Here is a 20,810-nt window from a genome sequence, read left to right as displayed (position 1 = left end):
AGAAGTATAGTGTGAATACACTTCCCCGCCCACTGCGTCATGCGCTGTACTGCGCATGCGCGACATGCGGGACTCGCACAGCAGATTTAGGAGGCGAGTATGGGGGTCTTGGGGAGGGGGGCGTAGTGATGGATTCCGCTTGCGGAGCCCGTCATGGCCATGGGCATGAGCCCTTAGACTCACAATTTACACAGGACTGCCATTTTTACGACAAACAATACTTTACACTGACAGCAAATACAAAAAAGCAATGCCTTAGATTGTGTATGTAAACATACATAAAATGGAGACAATGTGTTAAATAAAATATTTTAATTAACCAACAGGCAAATACAAATATATACTAAAACAGACAATCTACATTAAAAACAAACACGTAAAAATAGTTTAATTGATATCCAAGACAAGGTGCAAACTTAAGTTTTAAACAATTTATAAAATCTGTACATTGAGAAAATGGTTATACTGAGACTTATGCTGATAACCTATCCTTAGCCCCATCGATCAGATGTTTACAGAAGCCAGTGTGCCAGAACTAGAACAGCTCTGTCCATTGAGTAGTGGTCATCAAAAGGTACTGCAAGCTCAAGTCCTATTCAAGTGAATGGGGCAGAGTTTCCAGTACCATTCAGGGCCACTGCACAACACAACTGTCCTAGATCCAATGCACAGTGGTTCCTGCCAAGTGCTGATCAGCAGGACTGCTGGGAGTTGAACTCCAACCGTTCCTAAGAATAGATCAAATGGGTCAATCAGAAGTTCGATCTCTACCGTTAGGGTGGTCTCACACATGCGCCATCGGCTACAACTAGCATGCTCAATTTAGCACCAACTGCTGTGCTGCACTTTTAAGTCCAGCTAGGCAATTACAGGAAAAAGGCGAGCGCTAGCGACCTTAAAAAAGGGTTGTGCAGTAACAGTAAGGAAGATGGGGACATAGGACCCCTGTTCTCAAGATCATTTTGTGAATAGCAGATAAAGAAATTGTCTTCAAGACTACAAGTCCCAGTTCAGACTTCACACAAATCTAAACAGATGTGAAAACCACTTTTAGCCTCAGTTCAAGTTGTTTTGGAAGGCAAGGTTCCTGCCGAGGTCCTACTTTATGGCTCCAAACGTTGAAAACTAGAGTGCAAGGGGTTTAATCCGGCCCTCCGTGTTCATTTTCAATTCAAGAAACTTTCTATGCAGAGTGGAGACCCTGTTTTCCCATACAAATTGCTTTGCATAGCATTAAGCCTAGTTGACCTTATTAAGGCCACATTAAGGCAGGCACACTCTCCTGGCTTTAAAAGTGTGTAAAACTCGGTATTTACTGATCTCTAAACGCTCAACTACACTGAAGAATCAAAACGGGCTTTAAAACTTGGACAGTGACTTATAAAAAGACGAAATGTTAAAATTTTCTGTTTCGACAGCACAGTAAATGGTAATAAATAGGAAGGTATAATACATGGACTATAAATTTCATAAAAAGCAGAGTCCTATTTTACATTGCTTTGCTGTGCCAGTCCTCGTTCAGTAGACAATCTGTTCTCAGGCTAACCGAGATGTGGAACTGGTCTGCTGACATCACGGAAGAACGAGTGCGTCAGGGCGGCCTTCGCGGAGATCCTGTTGTTGCAGTCATACTGGAGCATTTGCTGGAAAGATGAAGAGGATGTTGATTATGAGCGCAGACTCTTATGCCATACATGCAATATTGTAATCCAAAACATCAAAAAGGACAATTTGCAATTATATCTTGACATTTTATAGCAGTAGCGATTCAGAGCGCTTTCAAACGCTAATGATGCAAGCCAACGGCACCAAGAAATGTAGCGGCTCACGTTCAACTTCCTGATTTACAATGCCGTATTCTTTAGCTAGGGTGATTGAGAGGTCCAAAGGCGGCAGTAGGGCACTACAACATTGCAACCTAATGAAAGTGAACCTAGTCTTGTTGCAATCCGCAAGTTGACAGAAATCCAGCAGTATTGGATTTCTGGCAGAATACACAACATCATGACAACTTATAGGTGTTGACGTGACCACCTTCATTAATTTGCTACGTAGCATCACCATACTGCCTTTGGGCATTTGACATGTCGCAGCTAAAGATGCTGTGTCGCCCTAGCCTTAAAAACTATAAACAGAGAAATACAAAAACACTTTATATATGTGGACAGACATTTACTAATATCTATTGCACAGTGAAAATAAAAGCATCAGCAGAGAAATCGCCACCACCTAAAGGCATTTTTCTGCTAGAGAATTATGGCAAAAATCGATAGGATCAGTTGCAGTCTGGCTACTGAACCTCGTAAATCACTAGTTTAGTAAAGTAAATTGGCCCCCTAAAAAGAAGAAGAAAAAAAAAAAAGTTTTCGCCTTTACGACGCGGTTTTCAAGTCAGCCAAATTAGCTTGAACAGGGGTGTATTTCAGATCTGTGGACTTTGCCAGGCTTGTAACAGTGCTGTGCCGAAGGAGCAGCAATGTATTTGTTCATACCAGACACTAAGCACAACCACTGATCTCCAAAGTGGGTAAAGTGTAGAGAATTACTTGCCCGACTGAACCTTTTCTCACAAACATACATCGATCTGTTCAACTCATTTTGCTCCAATATATGGTACTTTAGATCAGACTGTATTCTCAACCAGAGTTGTTACCTTTAAACAATTACAAAGATGTCCCTCACCTTACATGAAACACACAGCGGTAGAAGTTTGTTCTCCATCATTAAACTGTACAGCCAAAAATAAATAAATAAAAATCAAGAGAACTTAAACTGACTTCAAACTTGAGTCACACTTACTGCCAAAAGATCTCTACCATCGTCATCCAAGGGTGGCACAACTTTGCTGAAGTCTTGTCGAGCCCACTTGGGAAAGGTAGACTTATAGTCTGGCATAGCAGTAACTCCCGGCCACGTATTCTCATCTGGAGTCCCGAGTGTTCGGAAAATACGGAAGAGCTGATCAATCTCAGAGTCCCCTGGGAACAGAGCCCTTCGGGTTATCTAAGGGTAAGAAAAACTAGTGAGGTAACCCCTTCATTCTTAAGACATTTTTTATTCATTTTTTCCTCCCCACTTTAACAAAACAAAAACACATGGCTTGTTTGTGCGAAGAGTTGCATTTTTCAAATGGTATTATTTAGTGTACTGGGGGGGAAAAAAAAAAAGACAGTCATCCAAGTTTTTGTGGGCAAAAGTTACATGCCAATAAAATATTATTAAGATAATGCCAAAGTTATACTTTTTTTTTCTGCTGTGCCCCTTGAAAAGAATCAAGTCTCTTATTTGAATACACACGTCAAAATAAATAAATAAACGCCTCCATGAGTTGTTTTGCATCAAAACCAGGCAAGCAGTTGCGTCTCGGGCAGATATGCAGATAGAGTTTGGCGGATTTTCATCTCCATTTTTCAAAAGCTATAACTTTATTTTTCAGTCGATGCGGCGAACTGTAGTTTTTATTGGTGTCATTTTTGGGTCCATAGACTATATTGTAAAACTAGTGATAGCAGGGAGAGAAAACGCATCCATTCTGTTATAGATTTGGGTTTGTTTTTTTTTTACAGCATTAATCATGCAGCATAAATGACAATACATTTTTTATGTACAATTACAACTATAACAAACTTTTTTTTTTTAGATTTTCCACTTTTCCGCAATAAAAACTTTTTTTTTTTGGAAATCATTTTTTTCTAAAACGGTGCATTCAAAGTCCTTTAACTTTTTTATTTTTCCACGGACGGAGCTCTGTGAGGGCTTGCTTTTTGCAAGACGAGTGCAGTTTTTATTGGTACCATTTTGGGGTACATACAGCTTTTTTGACCACTTTTATTGCGTTTTTTTCACGCTTTTCGCCAGGATAAAAACAGCATTCAACTTATTGTACATGTCGATGCGGATACGACGATACTAAATATGTGGGATTAAATTTTTTCATGCTAATATGAGAAAAAGAACAAAAAAAGTCCCCCCCCCCCCCCTTCTTACACACTACGCATTTTATGTCCCTGTGGGGGACTTGCACTATACCAACGCTAATCGCTATGATGCCTGCAATGCCTTATCTCTTGTTACAGTGATCACAGGTACTGCCAATATAGGACGCCGGTATCTGGTGTCCTATTGCCACGGCAACCCGTCGGGCTCTCCGTGATTATATCGTGAGAGTTCGATGACGTCACAGAGGGAGTGCGCTCCGTGAACCCTTTTCATGCCACGATCTACATAGATTGCGGCAGGGAAGGGGTTAACAGCAGGAGTCGCTGCTCCGATGCACCCCCGCTGAGCCGCACTATCCCCAGGGCGTAACTGTACGTCCTGTTGCGTTAAGTACCTCCCTGCCAGGATGTACAGTTACTCCCTGTGGCAGGAAGAGGTTAACAAAGTTGTCCAGATGTAAACTATTGATTGCCTCACCCAAGGATAAACCATAATAGATCAGCGTAGGTCAGTCTTCCAAGACCCCGCTAATCAGCCGTTCTCTGGCCAAGTGCATTGTGCCAACTACTGCTGTATGTAGCCCCCATTATAGTGGCCAGACTTGGTGAAGTCTCCATTGAAGTGAATGGGTGTAATACCAATACCACCAACACTGGCCACTCCAGTGGAAACAGAGCGGTCCACTTCCTGCAGAAATCAGCTCAGTGCACGAGTGTATGAGCCCAGCTAAATGGCAGAGGTACTGGGCGACCAACTTGCATCAATCTATTAGTGGCCTATCAATAGTTTACAACACGGACAATCTCTTTTGGGGTGGGAAATACAAAGAACCAAATCTAGCTAATCCTTTAGCCATTAGATATTGCCTAGTAGGAGTATACACCAATCACATGCCATGTCAATATACTTCCAAGATCAGCGAAGACTGCATCGTGGCACCGTAGCTCAAGGCTCCTCTAATAAAGGGCTTTTGTGTGTTCATCATGGTGTGACTTGAATGTGGCTCTTACACTACAGTCATGACCCTCAGCTTCCTCTCCCTAGGGGCAGGGATAGCATCAATGATGGTTTCTGGTATGAAAGGTTATTCACATTCATTGCATTCTTTGTCAAAACAAATTTTAATATTTGTACTTTGATGAAGAGACTCAGATATTGTAAGAAAATCCCTGTCACATAGCCAGATGCATTGCTGAAGTCACATTGGGATAAAGGTAGTGGTTAAGTACAATCTAAAACCATTAAGAGCCATGTGTTATGCAATGCATCTGCAGTTGAATTGCGGATCACTCGCTTCCATAAAGATCAATGGAGCCCATCCATACAGAATCTACGGTAAAAATGGAGCACGCTGCGATTTCTTTTCTGCACAAAAAAAAAAAATACACAAAACAAGTCCACATGTATGCATGGAGGTGCGGACGCTTCATACTTTCCCCATGGGCAGCTTGAACTGCAGACCTGTGTGAGTGCCATTCACCGATTCCGCAAATCAAATCCGCCCGTGGACATGAGACCATAGTACGATTTCCCCCAGTGCATTTATTTCATATATTCAGTGCATCACAACAGCTAAACGCGCCTTCTCAGAATATGTCAGGTACAAATGATGGCATAAATGATACATTGATCTGTCTGGGTCGGCTATGCCCACTCCAAACAAGCCCTTTTCTTAAAAAAGTGGTGGATCTTGCACAATGAATTCAATGAATGGCTGAGCATTGTAACCAATCACCAGCAGCGCTTAGCTGTCATTCAATGAATGACTGAGTGCTCAGCCAATCAGACCCAGCTCTTTCAGGAGGAGGGGATTTTTAAGTCCCTAGTAGGAGAAGAAGCTGAAGAGGAGTGCCAGGAAAGCCAGCGACAAGACGTGCCGGAGAAGAAATAAAAATATATTCAGCAGCTAGAGATGATTTTCAAGGAAGAGCTTATATTTCAAGCCCTTCCCAAATTTTTTCCCCCTGCATCAGATGGATAAAAGTCTATGCAAGCGTTATAGATAGGGGAGGTGGGGTTAATGTGAGAAGGGGGTCCCTGGCGATCAAATTAAATGTAGTGCTCAAAATGACATTCGCACTCAGCCTCACACATTCAAAAGGCTGGGCTCATGCATACCGACATCACCATTAATGAACACTATATTACTGATAGTTATTGCATTGCAATATACCACCCCCTCAAACCATGATAAAAGCGACTGTGCAAATGTTATGCTTGTCTTTTTCTTCTTGACTTAAAGGGGTTGTCTCGCGTAGCTCCGCCCCGTCAAATGTGCCGATTCCAGCCAATCAGGAGGCTGGAATCGGCACATGTGACCGGGGGGGGGGGGGGGGGGGGGGGGGCGGCTGGCTACACGATGACGCGTACAAGGGGCGGAGCCAAAACGCCGCTGCTACCGAGCCGAAGGGAGAAGACCCATCTGCGCAAGCGCGTCTAAAAAAGCAAGAAGACACCGAAATGAGACGGAGCCATGGAGACGGGGACGCCAGCAACCGAGCAGGTAAGTGAATAACTTCTGTATGGCTCATATTTAATGCACGATGTATATTACAAAGTGCATTAATATGGCCATACAGAAGTACTTAACCCCACTTGCTTTCGCGAGACAACCCCTTTAAAGGAGATGTCTCGAGGAAGCAGTGAATTTTTTTTTTTTGCCCAGTCCCCCTAATTAAGCATACATTACTAAGCCCCCCTGTAAATGACTTTTCTAGCTGGTTTCTACTTACAGTTCCAGCGTTTCAGCAACTTATAAAAGTTTCCCCAAGATGGCCGCCGGCTCTTTTCCCTTCGCTTGCTGCAGCCCGACGTGCGCGCTCCCGAGACGCTACCAGCTGTGTCTCCATGGCAACCAGACGCCCCGCAGCCGCCGACCGGACCCACCGCAGCCGCCGACCAGTCACCCACCGCCAGGCAGCAGGTAACCGGCGCTAGCCCCCGGCTCCCCAGCGCTAGACCCTGAAAACAGACGAAGGCCCCGGAGCCCAGCGCTGGGCTCCGGGGCCTATCGCTGTGGCCCGGGACCTTCACCTGTTAGTGAAGATCACCCCCCGACCCATCACTTACCTGGGCGGCTTCTCGGGACTGCTGGGCTGGGCTTCTCCGCTGGGCAGCTCCAGTTTCTGCACCTTCCTCTAACAGAGGATGGTACAGAATGGCCGCTCCAGCGCGCTCCCGAGCAGTGACAGCTCGTCTGCGCATGCGCAGAAGAGCTGTAGCGGGGAGCACACTGAAGCGGCTCGTGCTGAAAGGAGAAGACCGGACTGCGCAAGCGCGTCTAAAAAAGCAAGCTGCCAGCGAATTTAGACGGAACCATGGAGACGAGGACGCTAGCAACGGAACAGGTAAGTGGAATAACTTCTGTATGGCTCATATTTAATGCACGATGTATATTACAAAGTGCATTATTATGGCCATACAGAAGTGTATAACCCCACTTGCTTTCGCAAGACCTCCCCTTTAACTCTAGTCATAAGGCCTCTGTATGCAGGTGCTGCAGCTGTGTGAACATTAATCATTGTTTATGGACAGTCCACAAAAGTGTTTCCTGTATAGAAAGCCTACATAAAAACAATGCATTCCACACCACAGCGATTTCCACTTTTTTTTTTAATATAAAGTAGACTTTGTTCCTTTTTTTTTTTTTTGCAGATTGTGTGAGGACTTATTGTTTCTTGTAGAATATGGTTTAAAGTCACCCGAATACAGCAGAACATCCACTGGATCATCAGGATTTGATGCAGCACAATGTAAGAGTATGAGATTTCCCATAAAGCAATTTTTCATAAGAAAACTTGAATTACGGCAAGTCTCATGCAACATCTTTCCAAATTTATCCAAGATAGCACTACTATGTGGCAATTACTACATTATTTTCATGTACAGAAGAGGCAGAACCATATAGGAAACATACCATTTCTGCAAAGATGCAGCCAAGGCTCCAAATATCCACAGCTGTAGAGTAGAACTTACAACCTAGAAGAATTTCTGGCGCTCTGTACCACAATGTGACCACCTAGATAAAAATAAACAAAGTGAGTAAAGTATAAAAACAGGCTGCGGCAAAGCTATTCATCTTATGAACTCTACTCACCTCGTGTGTATAGGTCCTGACTGGCACACCAAATGCTCGAGCAAGCCCAAAGTCTGCAAGTTTGATCGCTCCATCAGAGTTAATAAGCAAATTTTGTGGCTTCAGGTCACGGTGCAAGACGCGATGCGAGTGGCAGAAGGCCAAGCCTTGCAAAAGTTGGAACAAGTAACTCTGAAAATATACACAGCATAGATTTAGCATCAGTTTAGAATATAACAAATGTAATCTAGTACCAAGAGAAATACTCAGAGTTGTGCATGAATACAATACCCCTAGAAACCAATTCTTATCTCCAGCATGAATTACACATCCACTCAAAGGTTACTTTTAGACGGGACGAATGAGGATGTCCCAAGGGTGCATCAGGTAGTCAGATAAGCAGTGTGGCCATTTGCCCTGGAACAGAGGATCACTTTAAAGGAAGCCCGTCAGGTCTCTTTTCCCATATAAACACAATATACTGGCAGATGTGGGACTACAAAGGTATAAAATTGTACCTTTTATTTGATTCAACATTGGCAATTCCATCCAGAGAAATGGCCCGAGAAGGGCTCCATGTGCCATTGCCAATTAGTGGTCGACTGTCCAAAGGGCGGTTCACCTCTCCAAGCAGTCCAGCCTGTTAACCTCTCTCCCCTGTTCTCTTCCAGTAAAGGTGTCCCTTTTTGGTCGCTGCATGATGTCTCCATCTCCACCTAATGGTGAAGTAAGGAGTCCCATGTAAAGAGGGCCTGCGCCGTATTGAGAATTATGCATGTGAAGGACTTCATTCCAGAGTGAGAGAAGTCACAGTGCATGTGTCCGCTCCCTCAGCGTGGTACAGATGCCCTGTATGTGGGATGCATGAAGTCACCAGCAGGCGGCGCTTGAGACGTCATGCAGCCAGCAAGGGGGCATTCTTTAGTGGAAAATGGAGGAAAAGGGCAGAAGAGGGAGGTAAACCACCCATTGGACGATCCAGTTATTTAGCCTACAGCCCGGAAAGCCCTTCTCGGACCGTTTCTCTGGATGCATGCCTGTGCTGAAGTAAATAAAGGTAGTTTTATTTCTCATGAAGTTCCACATCTGCTAGTATATTGCGGTTGTGGGAAAAACGACCTGAAAGACTTCCTATAATCAGCTAGTGTTAGGTCATAAGCTCCTCTGTTACTGCAATTGCTAGGTAGATTTGCAGTCTAGGATTGCTGTGACCTTCAGCTTGTCTTCTTGGGGTACATTTTACACGGGCCAAAAAAAAAACAAACAAAAAAAAAAAAAAACGCTCAATCAAGTGATTTTTGACCAATGGGTCTCACTTTAACAAGGTTAAAGGCCTATTTACAGACAATTATTTGAATGAACGACTTAGTTTGCTGTCAAATGCTGAATATTTACACGTAAAGATAGTAGTTTGAAATCCTCACATTTCCCTCGTTAGCTATGTAAACACTGTATAGGTTTGGTCAGGTGCGCGTTTGTGCGAAGAATCTCTAGGCAGGTGGTACAGTGCGCATCAGGTAGTCAGAAAAGCAGGGCGGCCATCTTTGTCTGGTACTGAGGTTCACACGAAAGCAACTTTACTTTTAGGTGCATCCACCAAACAAAGCATGCTAAACTAAGTGTTAGGTTGCTTGGGAATAGTCAGACTTACTTTTACAAGAGCCAGTGGGATCCCTGAAATATTAGAGTTGTCCATAAACTTCTTCAGATCCTGGTTAAGAAACTCAAAGACGAGATATAGCTTGTTCTCTGTGTGAATGACATCCAGAAGCCTAATGAGGGCAGATATGTATGAACAAAGACATGAAATCTAGAAACATGGGAAAATTCACAGATGTATTGTAGTCACTGACTTGACTATGTTGGGATGGTTAAGTTCCTTGAGGAGCGAAATTTCTCTGATGGCCGTACTCGGTACTCCTTCTGTCTCCCTAGGAGAGAAAATATCACAAGTCAGTGTTTTCTTCTCAGAGCAGCTTTTCTGGTTATTCCACACTAAAGCTACATTCCCCGGACGAGCGCGATACCAGGCCGAGACGCTGGGCCAATATCGCACTTGTCAATGTGCGATTTTCACAGCGATGCAAAGTGGTTTTCGATTAACAATTGCTTTGCTTTTCTGAAATTACGATTCACACGCTTGTTAGGATTGCAAGCGTTTCCCATTGGAAATACTCCAATGTATCAGGCTTCATGACCACGGGGACAGATCCGCAGCGGGTGTCCCGCACGAGTGATCCGCTCCCCATAGGGATGCATTGGACACCCACAGGTAGTTAAATACCTTCGAATGTCATTTTCCCTTGAGGTGCGGATTGCCTGTGCGGGAAAACACCCGCGGCATATTCCATCTTAGTGCGGGTCTCCCGCAGGCTTCTATTGAAGCCTATAGAAGCCATCCGGATCCGCGGCACACCCGCAGCTGAATTCCTGCTCTTTGGCACGGGAGCGCAGGAGAGCAGGAGTTCAAGAGGAAAAAAAAAAGAGTGCCCGGCACACGCTGTCTGCCGTGCCAAGCACATCCGCCGGGCCGAAGAAAGAAGATCCGGCCGCGACGCAGGGAAGATTCGCAGCGTCCGGACAGGTAAGTAAATCTTTTTAGGCCTCAAGTCCGCGGGAAAGGAGGGACCCGCTGCAGGATTCTGCATGAAGAATCCGCGGCGGGCCTGATTTTCCCCGTGGACATGAGGCCTTAGGCATCCGGGTATCATGGAAACAGTTGAGAAAGCAGTCTTATGCAGTTTCTGTATTTCCATATAAGTGAATGGTACTTCCAGAAATGCTGTGGATGTTATAAAAGTCTAAGGCTGGGGTCACACTGTACGGAATTCCAGCAGAAATCTAACGGAATGGCCTCCCGGGATTAGGAGCCGCGTGCGGAATTGTCGTGCAGACATTCCGCAGCAATGCCGTCCCGTGTGAAGCCAGCCTTAGATGGGAATACCGCTTTAATGCAATCAACTCATCAATTGACAGTTTTTGTTGCAGTTTTGATGTGGATTTTCTACTGTGCAAACCAGGACAAAGACCCCACGGAGCGCTATAGCAGCCGGACAGGTACCATATCGGGAGTTTCTTGCAAGCGATGCACCCAATAAGGGCTCACACAATCGTACGGTAAAACGTGTTTTATCGGTGTGTGGAGCTGCATATCCCCATGTTTGTGATCGTGTATGACAGCATATCACACGCATGTACAGCGTTTTCCCTCACCCCCCCAGAATATGGCTCTATTACGTGTATTACACTTTAAAATAGGACATGCTGCGGTTTTTCCCTACACACGTATTATAAGCATGTGTGAGCGGATCAATGAAAATCAATGTTCTTTCATTGACTCCATTCACCGTGTATTACACACGCGTAATATGCAATTAAATTAAGCTTGTGAGAGTCCGGCCTAACTGGTCAGATTAAATTTATACACAATGCCCCTTTCGCATTCATTTTTCCGTTCCTTGGTACCATTCTCTGAGCACAGCACAAAAATACTTAAAGTGCCGACCAGGAATGGCACCAGACGACCCTGCTGATTTTAACGGGGCCTATCCGGCTTACCGCCTGAGGAAAGTAGCGCAGCATGCGTGGTTATGTGGGCGCATGAGTTGGATGCCCTGCGTTTGCCAGGTGTAAAAGACTAACAGGGATGGAAATTATAAGAAAGACACCCAAGAGGTCTCCTCTCACATACACCCCTCCAATCTCCTCACACATACTCCCCTCCACGGTTCTGTCGCTGCGCTGTTTTCCGTATGGCGAACAGAACGAGCGCTGGTTTCACAAAATGTTATATTCCGGGGTCTCCGTTTTACTTTTCTGCAGTTTGAGACCCCCTAAACACCATGTGGGGCAAGTAAAGGATTGACAGCCACGATCAGCATGTGCGCCGGTAGTGGATGACAGCTGTCACCCGCCGCGGATGGCGCAGGATCTGTTTCCGATCCAGGGCTCAAATTAGTTCCCAACGCACCCTAGAATTTACATATGACGACCGCAATTTACCATCTGGTCGCCATTTACGGCTAATCCCACCGCTGCACATCTGAGTGAAAAAAAATTTCCTTCCCTGCATCTAATAGATGGGCCACATAATAGCCACATCTGACTGACCCGTCTGATGCCGAGCAGTGCCAACCCTCCGCTGCTCCATGGATCGGGGGCTCTGGCTGCCTCTGCCAAAACAGCCCCAGAATTTAGAGTCAACCCACCCCTTTCCCACATTTACTGCTCCTGCAGTCTTCATATCCCCACGACTCAGAAAGGGTTCCAAACAAGACAATCACACGGGCGAGCGCAAGAAACGGTCTGATAGCACGCTCACCAACATGCGGTTTTCACGCAGATGGCGGGAGATTTTCTTTCAAAAGAGCTTCACGTCAGAGGATCGCAAGAGTTTCCCGTTAATTTCAATGGAAAGGTTTGACATCACACAGCGCTGCTGCGAGGGGAAGAATAAGGCGCAATGTCCACGGACGGATCCGATGCGCGGAAGATCCACAATTCAAGCCGCCCACGAACACGGCCGTCGGCGCTGGAATTAAAGAACGCGGATTTGTTCTAAGGATCTTTGGGTGCGGAAAACAAAAACGCAGCACGCTCCGTTTTACTGCGGATCCCACTTCAGTGGGAGCCGTCCGGTCAGCGGCACACCTGCAGCTAATACTGCGGATGTGCGTATTCCTCGAGGGGGAAGAAAAATAGAGCATGGTCTAGTTTGTCACGGACGGCATCCATTGAAGCCAATTCGCAACCCACACAAACTTGCATAGTTTTGTTGCCTTTGTCAATGAATGCACCCTGAAAGAAGAAAAAAAAAAAAAAACACAAAACCTTGAACTACAAAACTTTATTAAAAAAAAAAGTTTAGGAATGGGTGAAAAAAGGAGTATCCAAAAGTTTATCAAAACACATACAAAAGTAAAAAAAAATGCAAATGGCAAGACGGAAAAAGCGCCTCTACAGCGCCACCCTACAAAGTAAACGTGTGATTGAAATGCATGTGTTTGTATACATGAAAGCGCCAGTGTGGACGGACTCTTAGCGACAGATGATGGCATGCAGGATGGGGCTTATTACTGGTACAGGTGAAGAGGTGCCAACAGCACGTGACCACCAACCCTGCAACCCAGAGCGGTGCAGCGGCATGCTGCTACTTGTAGTTCCACCCGTCACCTGCACGACACACGGGCAGCCAGCAGGGCGGCATTCCCCACCCAGCCGTCCCCTAACCCAGCTTACGTGTCCAGGCGGATCTTCTTCAGCGCGACCACCTCCCCGGTCTCCCGGTTCCTGGCTTTGTACACGACCCCGTACGTGCCCTCCCCGATCTTCTCCACCTTCTGGAAGTTATCCATGGCGGCTGAGGTGACTGACAGCACGGCGGGAGCGGCCGGAGAGCTCTGCACGACCTCGGCTGGACTCGGGGCTCTTCCGGGACCCGTACAATGCAGACCCCAAAAACTTCCCGCCACCGCTCGGCCACGCCCCGCTAAGACTGTGATTGGTGGAGCGGAAACCGCCAAAAGTCTGAGGAGATTTTGTATATAGTGAGAGCGGCGGAAGCTGAGAGTGTACAGTGATGTTACCTTGTAGTAGTCACACCTCAGCAGTCCTACCTCACTGGTCCCACAATAGTACTACCACACAGTGTCCTCCGCAGTAGTCCCACAATAGTCCTCACCGGTCCTACAATAGTCCTACCATATAGTGTTCTCCGCAGTAGTCCCACCTCACAGGTCCCACAATAGTCCTACCATATAGTGTCCTCAGCAGTAGTCCCACCTCACGGGTCCTACAATGGTCCTACCATATAGTGTCCTCCGCAGTAGTCCCACCTCAGGGGTCCTACAATAGTCCTACCATATAGTGTCCTCCGCAGTAGTCCCACCTCACGGGTCCCACAATAGTCCTACCATATACTGTTCTCCGCAGTAGTCCCACCTCACGGGTTCTACAATAGTCCTACCATATAGTGTCCTCCGCAGTAGTCCCACCTCACGGGTCCCACAATAGTCCTACCATATAGTGTCCTCAGCAGTAGTCCCACCTCACAGGTCCTACAATGGTCCTACCATATAGTGTCCTCCGCAGTAGTCCTACCTCAGGGGTCCTACAATAGTCCTACCATATAGTGTCCTCCGCAGTAGTCCCACCTCATGGGTCCCACAATAGTCCTACCATATACTGTTCTCCGCAGTAGTCCCACCTCACGGGTCCTACAATAGTCCTACCATATAGTGTCCTCCGCAGTAGTCCCACCTCACGGGTCCCACAATAGTGCTACCATATACTGTTCTCCGCAGTAGTCCTACCTCAGGGGTCCTACAATAGTCCTACCATATAGTGTTCTCCGCAGTAGTCCCACCTCAGGGGTCCCACAATAGTCCTACCATATAGTGTCCGCAGTAGTCCTACCTCACGGGTCCCACAATAGTCCTACCATATAGTGTTCTCCGCAGTAGTCCTACCTCAGGGGTCCTACAATAGTCCTACCATATAGTGTCCTCCGCAGTAGTCCCACCTCACGGGTCCTACAATAGTCCTACCATATAGTGTCCTCCGCAGTAGTCCCACCTCACGGGTCCCACAATAGTGCTACCATATACTGTTCTCCGCAGTAGTCCTACCTCAGGGGTCCTACAATAGTCCTACCATATAGTGTTCTCCGCAGTAGTCCCACCTCAGGGGTCCCACAATAGTCCTACCATATAGTGTCCTCCGTAGTAGTCCTACCTCACGGGTCCCACAATAGTCCTACCATATAGTGTTCTCCGCAGTAGTCCTACCTCAGGGGTCCTACAATAGTCCTACCATATAGTGTCCTCCGCAGTAGTCCCACCTCACGGGTCCTACAATAGTCCTACCATATAGTGTCCTCCGCAGTAGTCCCACCTCACGGGTCCCACAATAGTGCTACCATATACTGTTCTCCGCAGTAGTCCTACCTCAGGGGTCCTACAATAGTCCTACCATATAGTGTTCTCCGCAGTAGTCCCACCTCAGGGGTCCCACAATAGTCCTACCATATAGTGTCCTCCGCAGTAGTCCTACCTCACGGGTCCCACAATAGTCCTACCATATAGTGTTCTCCGCAGTAGTCCTACCTCAGGGGTCCTACAATAGTCCTACCATATAGTGTCCTCCGCAGTAGTCCCACCTCACGGGTCCTACAATAGTCCTACCATATAGTGTCCTCCGCAGTAGTCCCACCTCAGGGGTCCTACAATAGTCCTACCATATAGTGTCCTCCGCAGTAGTCCCACCTCAGGGGTCCTACAATAGTCCTACCATATAGTGTCCTCCACAGTAGTCCTACCTCAGGGGTCCTACAATAGTCCTACCATATAGTGTCCTCCTCAGTAGTCCCACCTCACGGGTCCCACAATAGTCCTACCATATAGTGTCCTCCGCAGTAGTCCTACCTCATGGGTCCCACAATAGTCCTACCATATAGTGTCCTCCGCAGTAGTCCTACCTCATGGGTCCCACAATAGTCCTACCATATAGTGTCCTCAGCAGTAGCCCTACCTCACGGGTCCCACAATAGTCCTACTATATAGTGTTCTCCGCAGTAGTCCCACCTCAGGGGTCCCACAATAGTCCTACCATATAGTGTCCTCCGCAGTAGTCCTACCTCACGGGTCCCACAATAGTCCTACCATATAGTGTTCTCCGCAGTAGTCCTACCTCAGGGGTCCTACAATAGTCCTACCATATAGTGTCTTCCGCAGTAGTCCCACCTCACGGGTCCTACAATAGTCCTACCATATAGTGTCCTCCGCAGTAGTCCCACCTCACGGGTCCCACAATAGTGCTACCATATACTGTTCTCCGCAGTAGTCCTACCTCAGGGGTCCTACAATAGTCCTACCATATAGTGTTCTCCGCAGTAGTCCCACCTCAGGGGTCCCACAATAGTCCTACCATATAGTGTCCTCCGCAGTAGTCCTACCTCAGGGGTCCTACAATAGTCCTACCATATAGTGTCCTCCGCAGTAGTCCCACCTCACAGGTCCTACAATAGTCCTACCATATAGTGTCCTCCGCAGTAGTCCCACCTCAGGGGTCCTACAATAGTCCTACCATATAGTGTCCTCCGCAGTAGTCCCACCTCAGGGGTCCTACAATAGTCCTACCATATAGTGTCCTCCGCAGTAGTCCTACCTCAGGAGTCCTACAATAGTCCTACCATATAGTGTCCTCCTCAGTAGTCCCACCTCACGGGTCCCACAATTGTCCTACCATATACTGTCCTCCGCAGTAGTCCTACCTCATGGGTCCCACAATAGTCCTACCATATAGTGTCCTCCGCAGTAGTCCTACCTCATGGGTCCCACAATAGTCCTACCATATAGTGTCCTCAGCAGTAGCCCTACCTCACGGGTCCCACAATAGTCCTACTATATAGTGTTCTCCGCAGTAGTCCTACCTCAGGGGTCCTACAATAGTCCTACCATATAGTGTCCTCAGCAGTAGTCCCACCTCACGGGTCCCACAATAGTGCTACCATATAGTGTTCTCCGCAGTAGTCCTACCTCAGGGGTCCTACAATAGTCCTACCATATAGTGTTCTCCGCAGTAGTCCTACCTCAGGGGTCCTACAATAGTCCTACCATATAGTGTCCTCCGCAGTAGTCCTACCTCAGGGGTCCTACAATAGTCCTACCATATAGTGTCCTCCGCAGTAGTCCTACCTCAGGGGTCCTACAATAGTCCTACCATATAGTGTCCTCAGCAGTAGTCCCACCTCACGGGTCCCACAATAGTCCTACCATATAGTGTCCTCAGCAGTAGTCCTACCTCAGGGGTCCTACAATAGTCCTACCATATACTGTTCTCCGCAGTAGTACTACCTCACGGGTCCCACAATAGTCCTACCATATAGTGTCCTCCGCAGTAGTCCTACCTCAGGGGTCCTACAATAGTCCTACCATATAGTGTCCTCAGTAGTAGTCCCACCTCACGGGTCCCACAATAGTCCTACCATATAGTGTCCTCCGCAGTAGTCCTACCTCACGGGTCCTACAATGGTCCTACCATATAGTGTCCTCAGCAGTAGTCCTACCTCAGGGGTCCTACAATAGTCCTACCATATACTGTTCTCCGCAGTAGTACTACCTCACGAGTCCCACAATAGTCCTACCATATAGTGTCCTCCGCAGTAGTCCTACCTCAGGGGTCCTACAATAGTCCTACCATATAGTGTCCTCAGCAGTAGTCCCACCTCACGGGTCCCACAATAGTCCTACCATATAGTGTCCTCCGCAGTAGTCCCTCCTCACGGGTCCTACAATGGTCCTACCATATAGTGTCCTCCGCAGTAGTCCTACCTCAGGGGTCCTACAATAGTCCTACCATATAGTGTCCTCAGCAGTAGTCCCACCTCACGGGTCCTACAATAGTCCTACCATATAGTGTCCTCCGCAGTAGTCCTACCTCAGGGGTCCTACAATAGTCCTACCATATAGTGTCCTCCGCAGTAGTCCCACCTCACGGGTCCTACAATAGTCCTACCATATAGTGTCCTCCGCAGTAGTCCCACCTCACGGGTCCTACAATGGTCCTACCATATAGTGTCCTCCGCAGTAGTCCTACCTCAGGGGTCCTACAATAGTCCTACCATATAGTGTCCTCAGCAGTAGTCCCACCTCACGGGTCCTACAATAGTCCTACCATATAGTGTCCTCCGCAGTAGTCCTACCTCAGGGGTCCTACAATAGTCCTACCATATAGTGTCCTCCGCAGTAGTCCCACCTCACGGGTCCTACAATAGTCCTACCATATAGTGTCCTCCGCAGTAGTCCCACCTCACGGGTCCCACAATAGTGCTACCATATACTGTCCTCTGCAGTAGTCCTACCTCAGGGGTCCTACAATAGTCCTACCATATATTGTCCTCCTCAGTAGTCCCACCTCACGGGTCCCACAATAGTCCTACCATATAGTGTCCTCCGCAGTAGTCCTACCTCATGGGTCCCACAATAGTCCTACCATATAGTGTCCTCCACAGTAGTCCTACCTCATGGGTCCCACAATAGTCCTACCATATAGTGTCCTCAGCAGTAGCCCTACCTCACGGGTCCCACAATAGTCCTACTATATAGTGTTCTCCGCAGTAGTCCTACCTCAGGGGTCCTACAATAGTCCTACCATATAGTGTCCTCAGCAGTAGTCCCACCTCATGGGTCCCACAATAGTGCTACCATATAGTGTTCTCCGCAGTAGTCCTACCTCAGGGGTCCTACAATAGTCCTACCATATAGTGTTCTCCGCAGTAGTCCTACCTCAGGGGTCCTACAATAGTCCTACCATATAGTGTCCTCCGCAGTAGTCCTACCTCACGGGTCCTACAATAGTCCTACCATATAGTGTCCTCCGCAGTAGTCCTACCTCACGGGTCCTACAATAGTCCTACCATATAGTGTCCTCAGCAGTAGTCCTACCTCACGGGTCCCACAATAGTCCTATCATATAGTGTCCTCCGCAGTAGTCCCACCTCACGGGTCGCACAATAGTGCTACCATATACTGTTCTCCGCAGTAGTCCTACCTCAGGGGTCCTACAATAGTCCTACCATATAGTGTCCTCTGCAGTAGTCCTACCTCAGGGGTCCTACAATAGTCCTACCATATAGTGTCCTCCTCAGTAGTCCCACCTCACGGGTCCCACAATAGTCCTACCATATAGTGTCCTCCGCAGTAGTCCTACCTCATGGGTCCCACAATAGTCCTACCATATAGTGTCCTCAGCAGTAGCCCTACCTCACGGGTCCCACAATAGTCCTACTATATAGTGTTCTCCGCAGTAGTCCTACCTCAGGGGTCCTACAATAGTCCTACCATATAGTGTCCTCAGCAGTAGTCCCACCTCACGGGTCCCACAATAGTGCTACCATATAGTGTTCTCCGCAGTAGTCCTACCTCAGGGGTCCTACAATAGTCCTACCATATAGTGTTCTCCGCAGTAGTCCTACCTCAGGGGTCCTACAATAGTCCTACCATATAGTGTCCTCCGCAGTAGTCCTACCTCACGGGTCCCACAATAGTCCGAACACATAGTGTCCTCTGCAGTAGTCCTACCTCACGGGTCCCACAGTAACCGGTCACCCGTATCTCCTCTTTGGTGCTTTATATACTTCAGCATACGTCATTTATTTTAATGCATTTTCAAAGGTTTTTCCCATTTTTTTTGCTGCAGTGGACTAGAAGGCTTTCCTATAAGCTCCACTGTGATTTTTGGTGCCATGTTTTACACGGGCCGATAAATCGTTAAGATTCCTGTTATCGTTCAGTGTAAAGGCACGCCCCGACTGAACGCACAACGAGAATTCCTTCGCTTCTCATTCGCCGTTCAGTTTCCGCTTGCAGAAAGCCTAGCGACGGATCGGTCCGTGTAAACAGGCAGCCGTTCGCTACAGCCGGCTTCATTTGCCTTAGCTTTTTGCAGAACGATTGATGCTTTTTTTCACCACGCATCGGCGTATCTTACTGCACATTTTGCGCCCGCAGGGCATGTTCATTTGTACGCGGCAAACAAAGGCGCACCGATTAAAATGGCTAATGAGTTCCAGATGTATTCTTTCTTCCTGCGCAATTACTTAGTGTTTCACTGAAGACCTTGCGCATTGCACGCGCCCTGCCCATTAACGTCTACGCAAAAAATTAGAACACGTTCTATTTTTTTTTTATTGCGCTACCGAAATGTGCGCCTAAAAAACGGAGATGTGAAGCTGGCCTTCTGAGCGACTGCCTGTTTATTGCGCATGGAGGGCGGCCGGCCGCAGCTACTCACTGAGCGGTGATCGGTCATGTGTAAAAGCATGCGTTTGTGGACATGATCACTGCGCTGATCGGCATATGCGCGGTCAGTGACCTCACGGCGGTGTGAGATTGTGTAGCGCTGCGTGAGAAGAGAGGGGAGGACTTCAAGGAAAGCCTGCAGAGAAGAGAGATGGTCAAGCCCGTCCACCATTGCGTTCTGCCTCATTTACATGCCGCATGGGTACTTTAAAAAAAAAAAAAATATATATATATATATATATAAAATATTTTTTATTTAGATTTTCATCACTTTGTGATGTGCGGACCCAACCTTAGGCCCAATGTCCACGGGGGGGATTTAAATTGTGGGATCCGCGCAGGACACCCGCGCTGACGATCCGCAGTTCAAGCCGCCCCATAGGGAAGCATGAGGCGTCCACTCTTTAATTAGCACCTGCGGATTTGATTTGCGGATGCCACGCGCGGAAAATAAATCGCAGCTGCTCCATTTTACCGCGCATTCCACACGGATGGGTTTCATTGATCTCTACGGAAGCGAGCAATCCGCAATTCAATTGTAGGCAGATCTGCAGTGCATCCGCGTGGGAAAAAAACTGCATCCGCGATCACTGGCAAGCATTTAAAAATAATTTTCACACTGATGCAGGTCTTCCACTGCAGAAATCCGCGCGTGCCGTTTAGGCTAGTGGCGCACTTGCTGTCACTACAAGTTGTACCCAGGAGACTCAGGCACAACTTGCCTCGGACAGCACATGTCCGTACGCTGCCCAGTATATAGATGGACACAGCCCGTCATTGGCGAATCCTATTTTTTGCCCGTGAAACAGAAAGGAATAGGATTTTTACTGCAAATTTCATCCCTTACAATTTGACACCTGCAGATATTGCTGCACATATATCGCTGGCATGCAGCAAACTCCACCATTGGTATGGATTTTGATACTTTCAGCCTGCAACGCCGCTCTTCTCACCTCAGAATACTGCAGCATACATCCTTCACCTGAGCGCCGCTGCTG

The 20,810-nt window shown here is 47.3% G+C and overlaps 1 protein-coding gene across 1 annotated transcript; it reads right to left on the bottom strand.

The window, feature by feature from the left end:
• Nucleotides 1–310: 310 nt before the first annotated feature.
• CDK2 (cyclin dependent kinase 2) lies at nucleotides 311–13,494 on the bottom strand. The gene is made up of 7 exons (XM_066585048.1): nucleotides 13,253–13,494; nucleotides 9,868–9,945; nucleotides 9,666–9,786; nucleotides 8,036–8,206; nucleotides 7,856–7,957; nucleotides 2,800–3,003; nucleotides 311–1,643 (listed from the first exon to the last, which is right to left on the bottom strand). The coding sequence occupies exons 1-7, from the start codon at nucleotides 13,366–13,368 to the stop codon at nucleotides 1,542–1,544; spliced, it is 894 nt and encodes a 297-aa protein (XP_066441145.1). The 5' UTR covers nucleotides 13,369–13,494; the 3' UTR covers nucleotides 311–1,541.
• Nucleotides 13,495–20,810: the final 7,316 nt, after the last annotated feature.

This window comes from Eleutherodactylus coqui, chromosome 1 (assembly GCF_035609145.1).
Source record: "Eleutherodactylus coqui strain aEleCoq1 chromosome 1, aEleCoq1.hap1, whole genome shotgun sequence".
Taxonomy (NCBI): domain Eukaryota; kingdom Metazoa; phylum Chordata; class Amphibia; order Anura; family Eleutherodactylidae; genus Eleutherodactylus; species Eleutherodactylus coqui.
This window is presented reverse-complemented; position numbering and strand designations above follow the sequence as displayed.

What these genes read in the sequence shown, in the direction of transcription:
- CDK2 (XM_066585048.1), bottom strand. Translation starts at nt 13,368, where the DNA reads ATGGATAACTTCCAGAAGGTGGAGAAGATCGGGGAGGGCACGTACGGG. An exon ending in AAGAAGATCCGCCTGGACAC is followed by an intron (nt 9,946 to 13,252) that starts GTAAGCTGGGTT and finishes TTTCTCTCCTAG; the next exon opens with GGAGACAGAAGGAGTACCGA. An exon ending in GCTGCATCTTTGCAGAAATG is followed by an intron (nt 3,004 to 7,855) that starts GTATGTTTCCTA and finishes TCTTACCCTTAG; the next exon opens with ATAACCCGAAGGGCTCTGTT.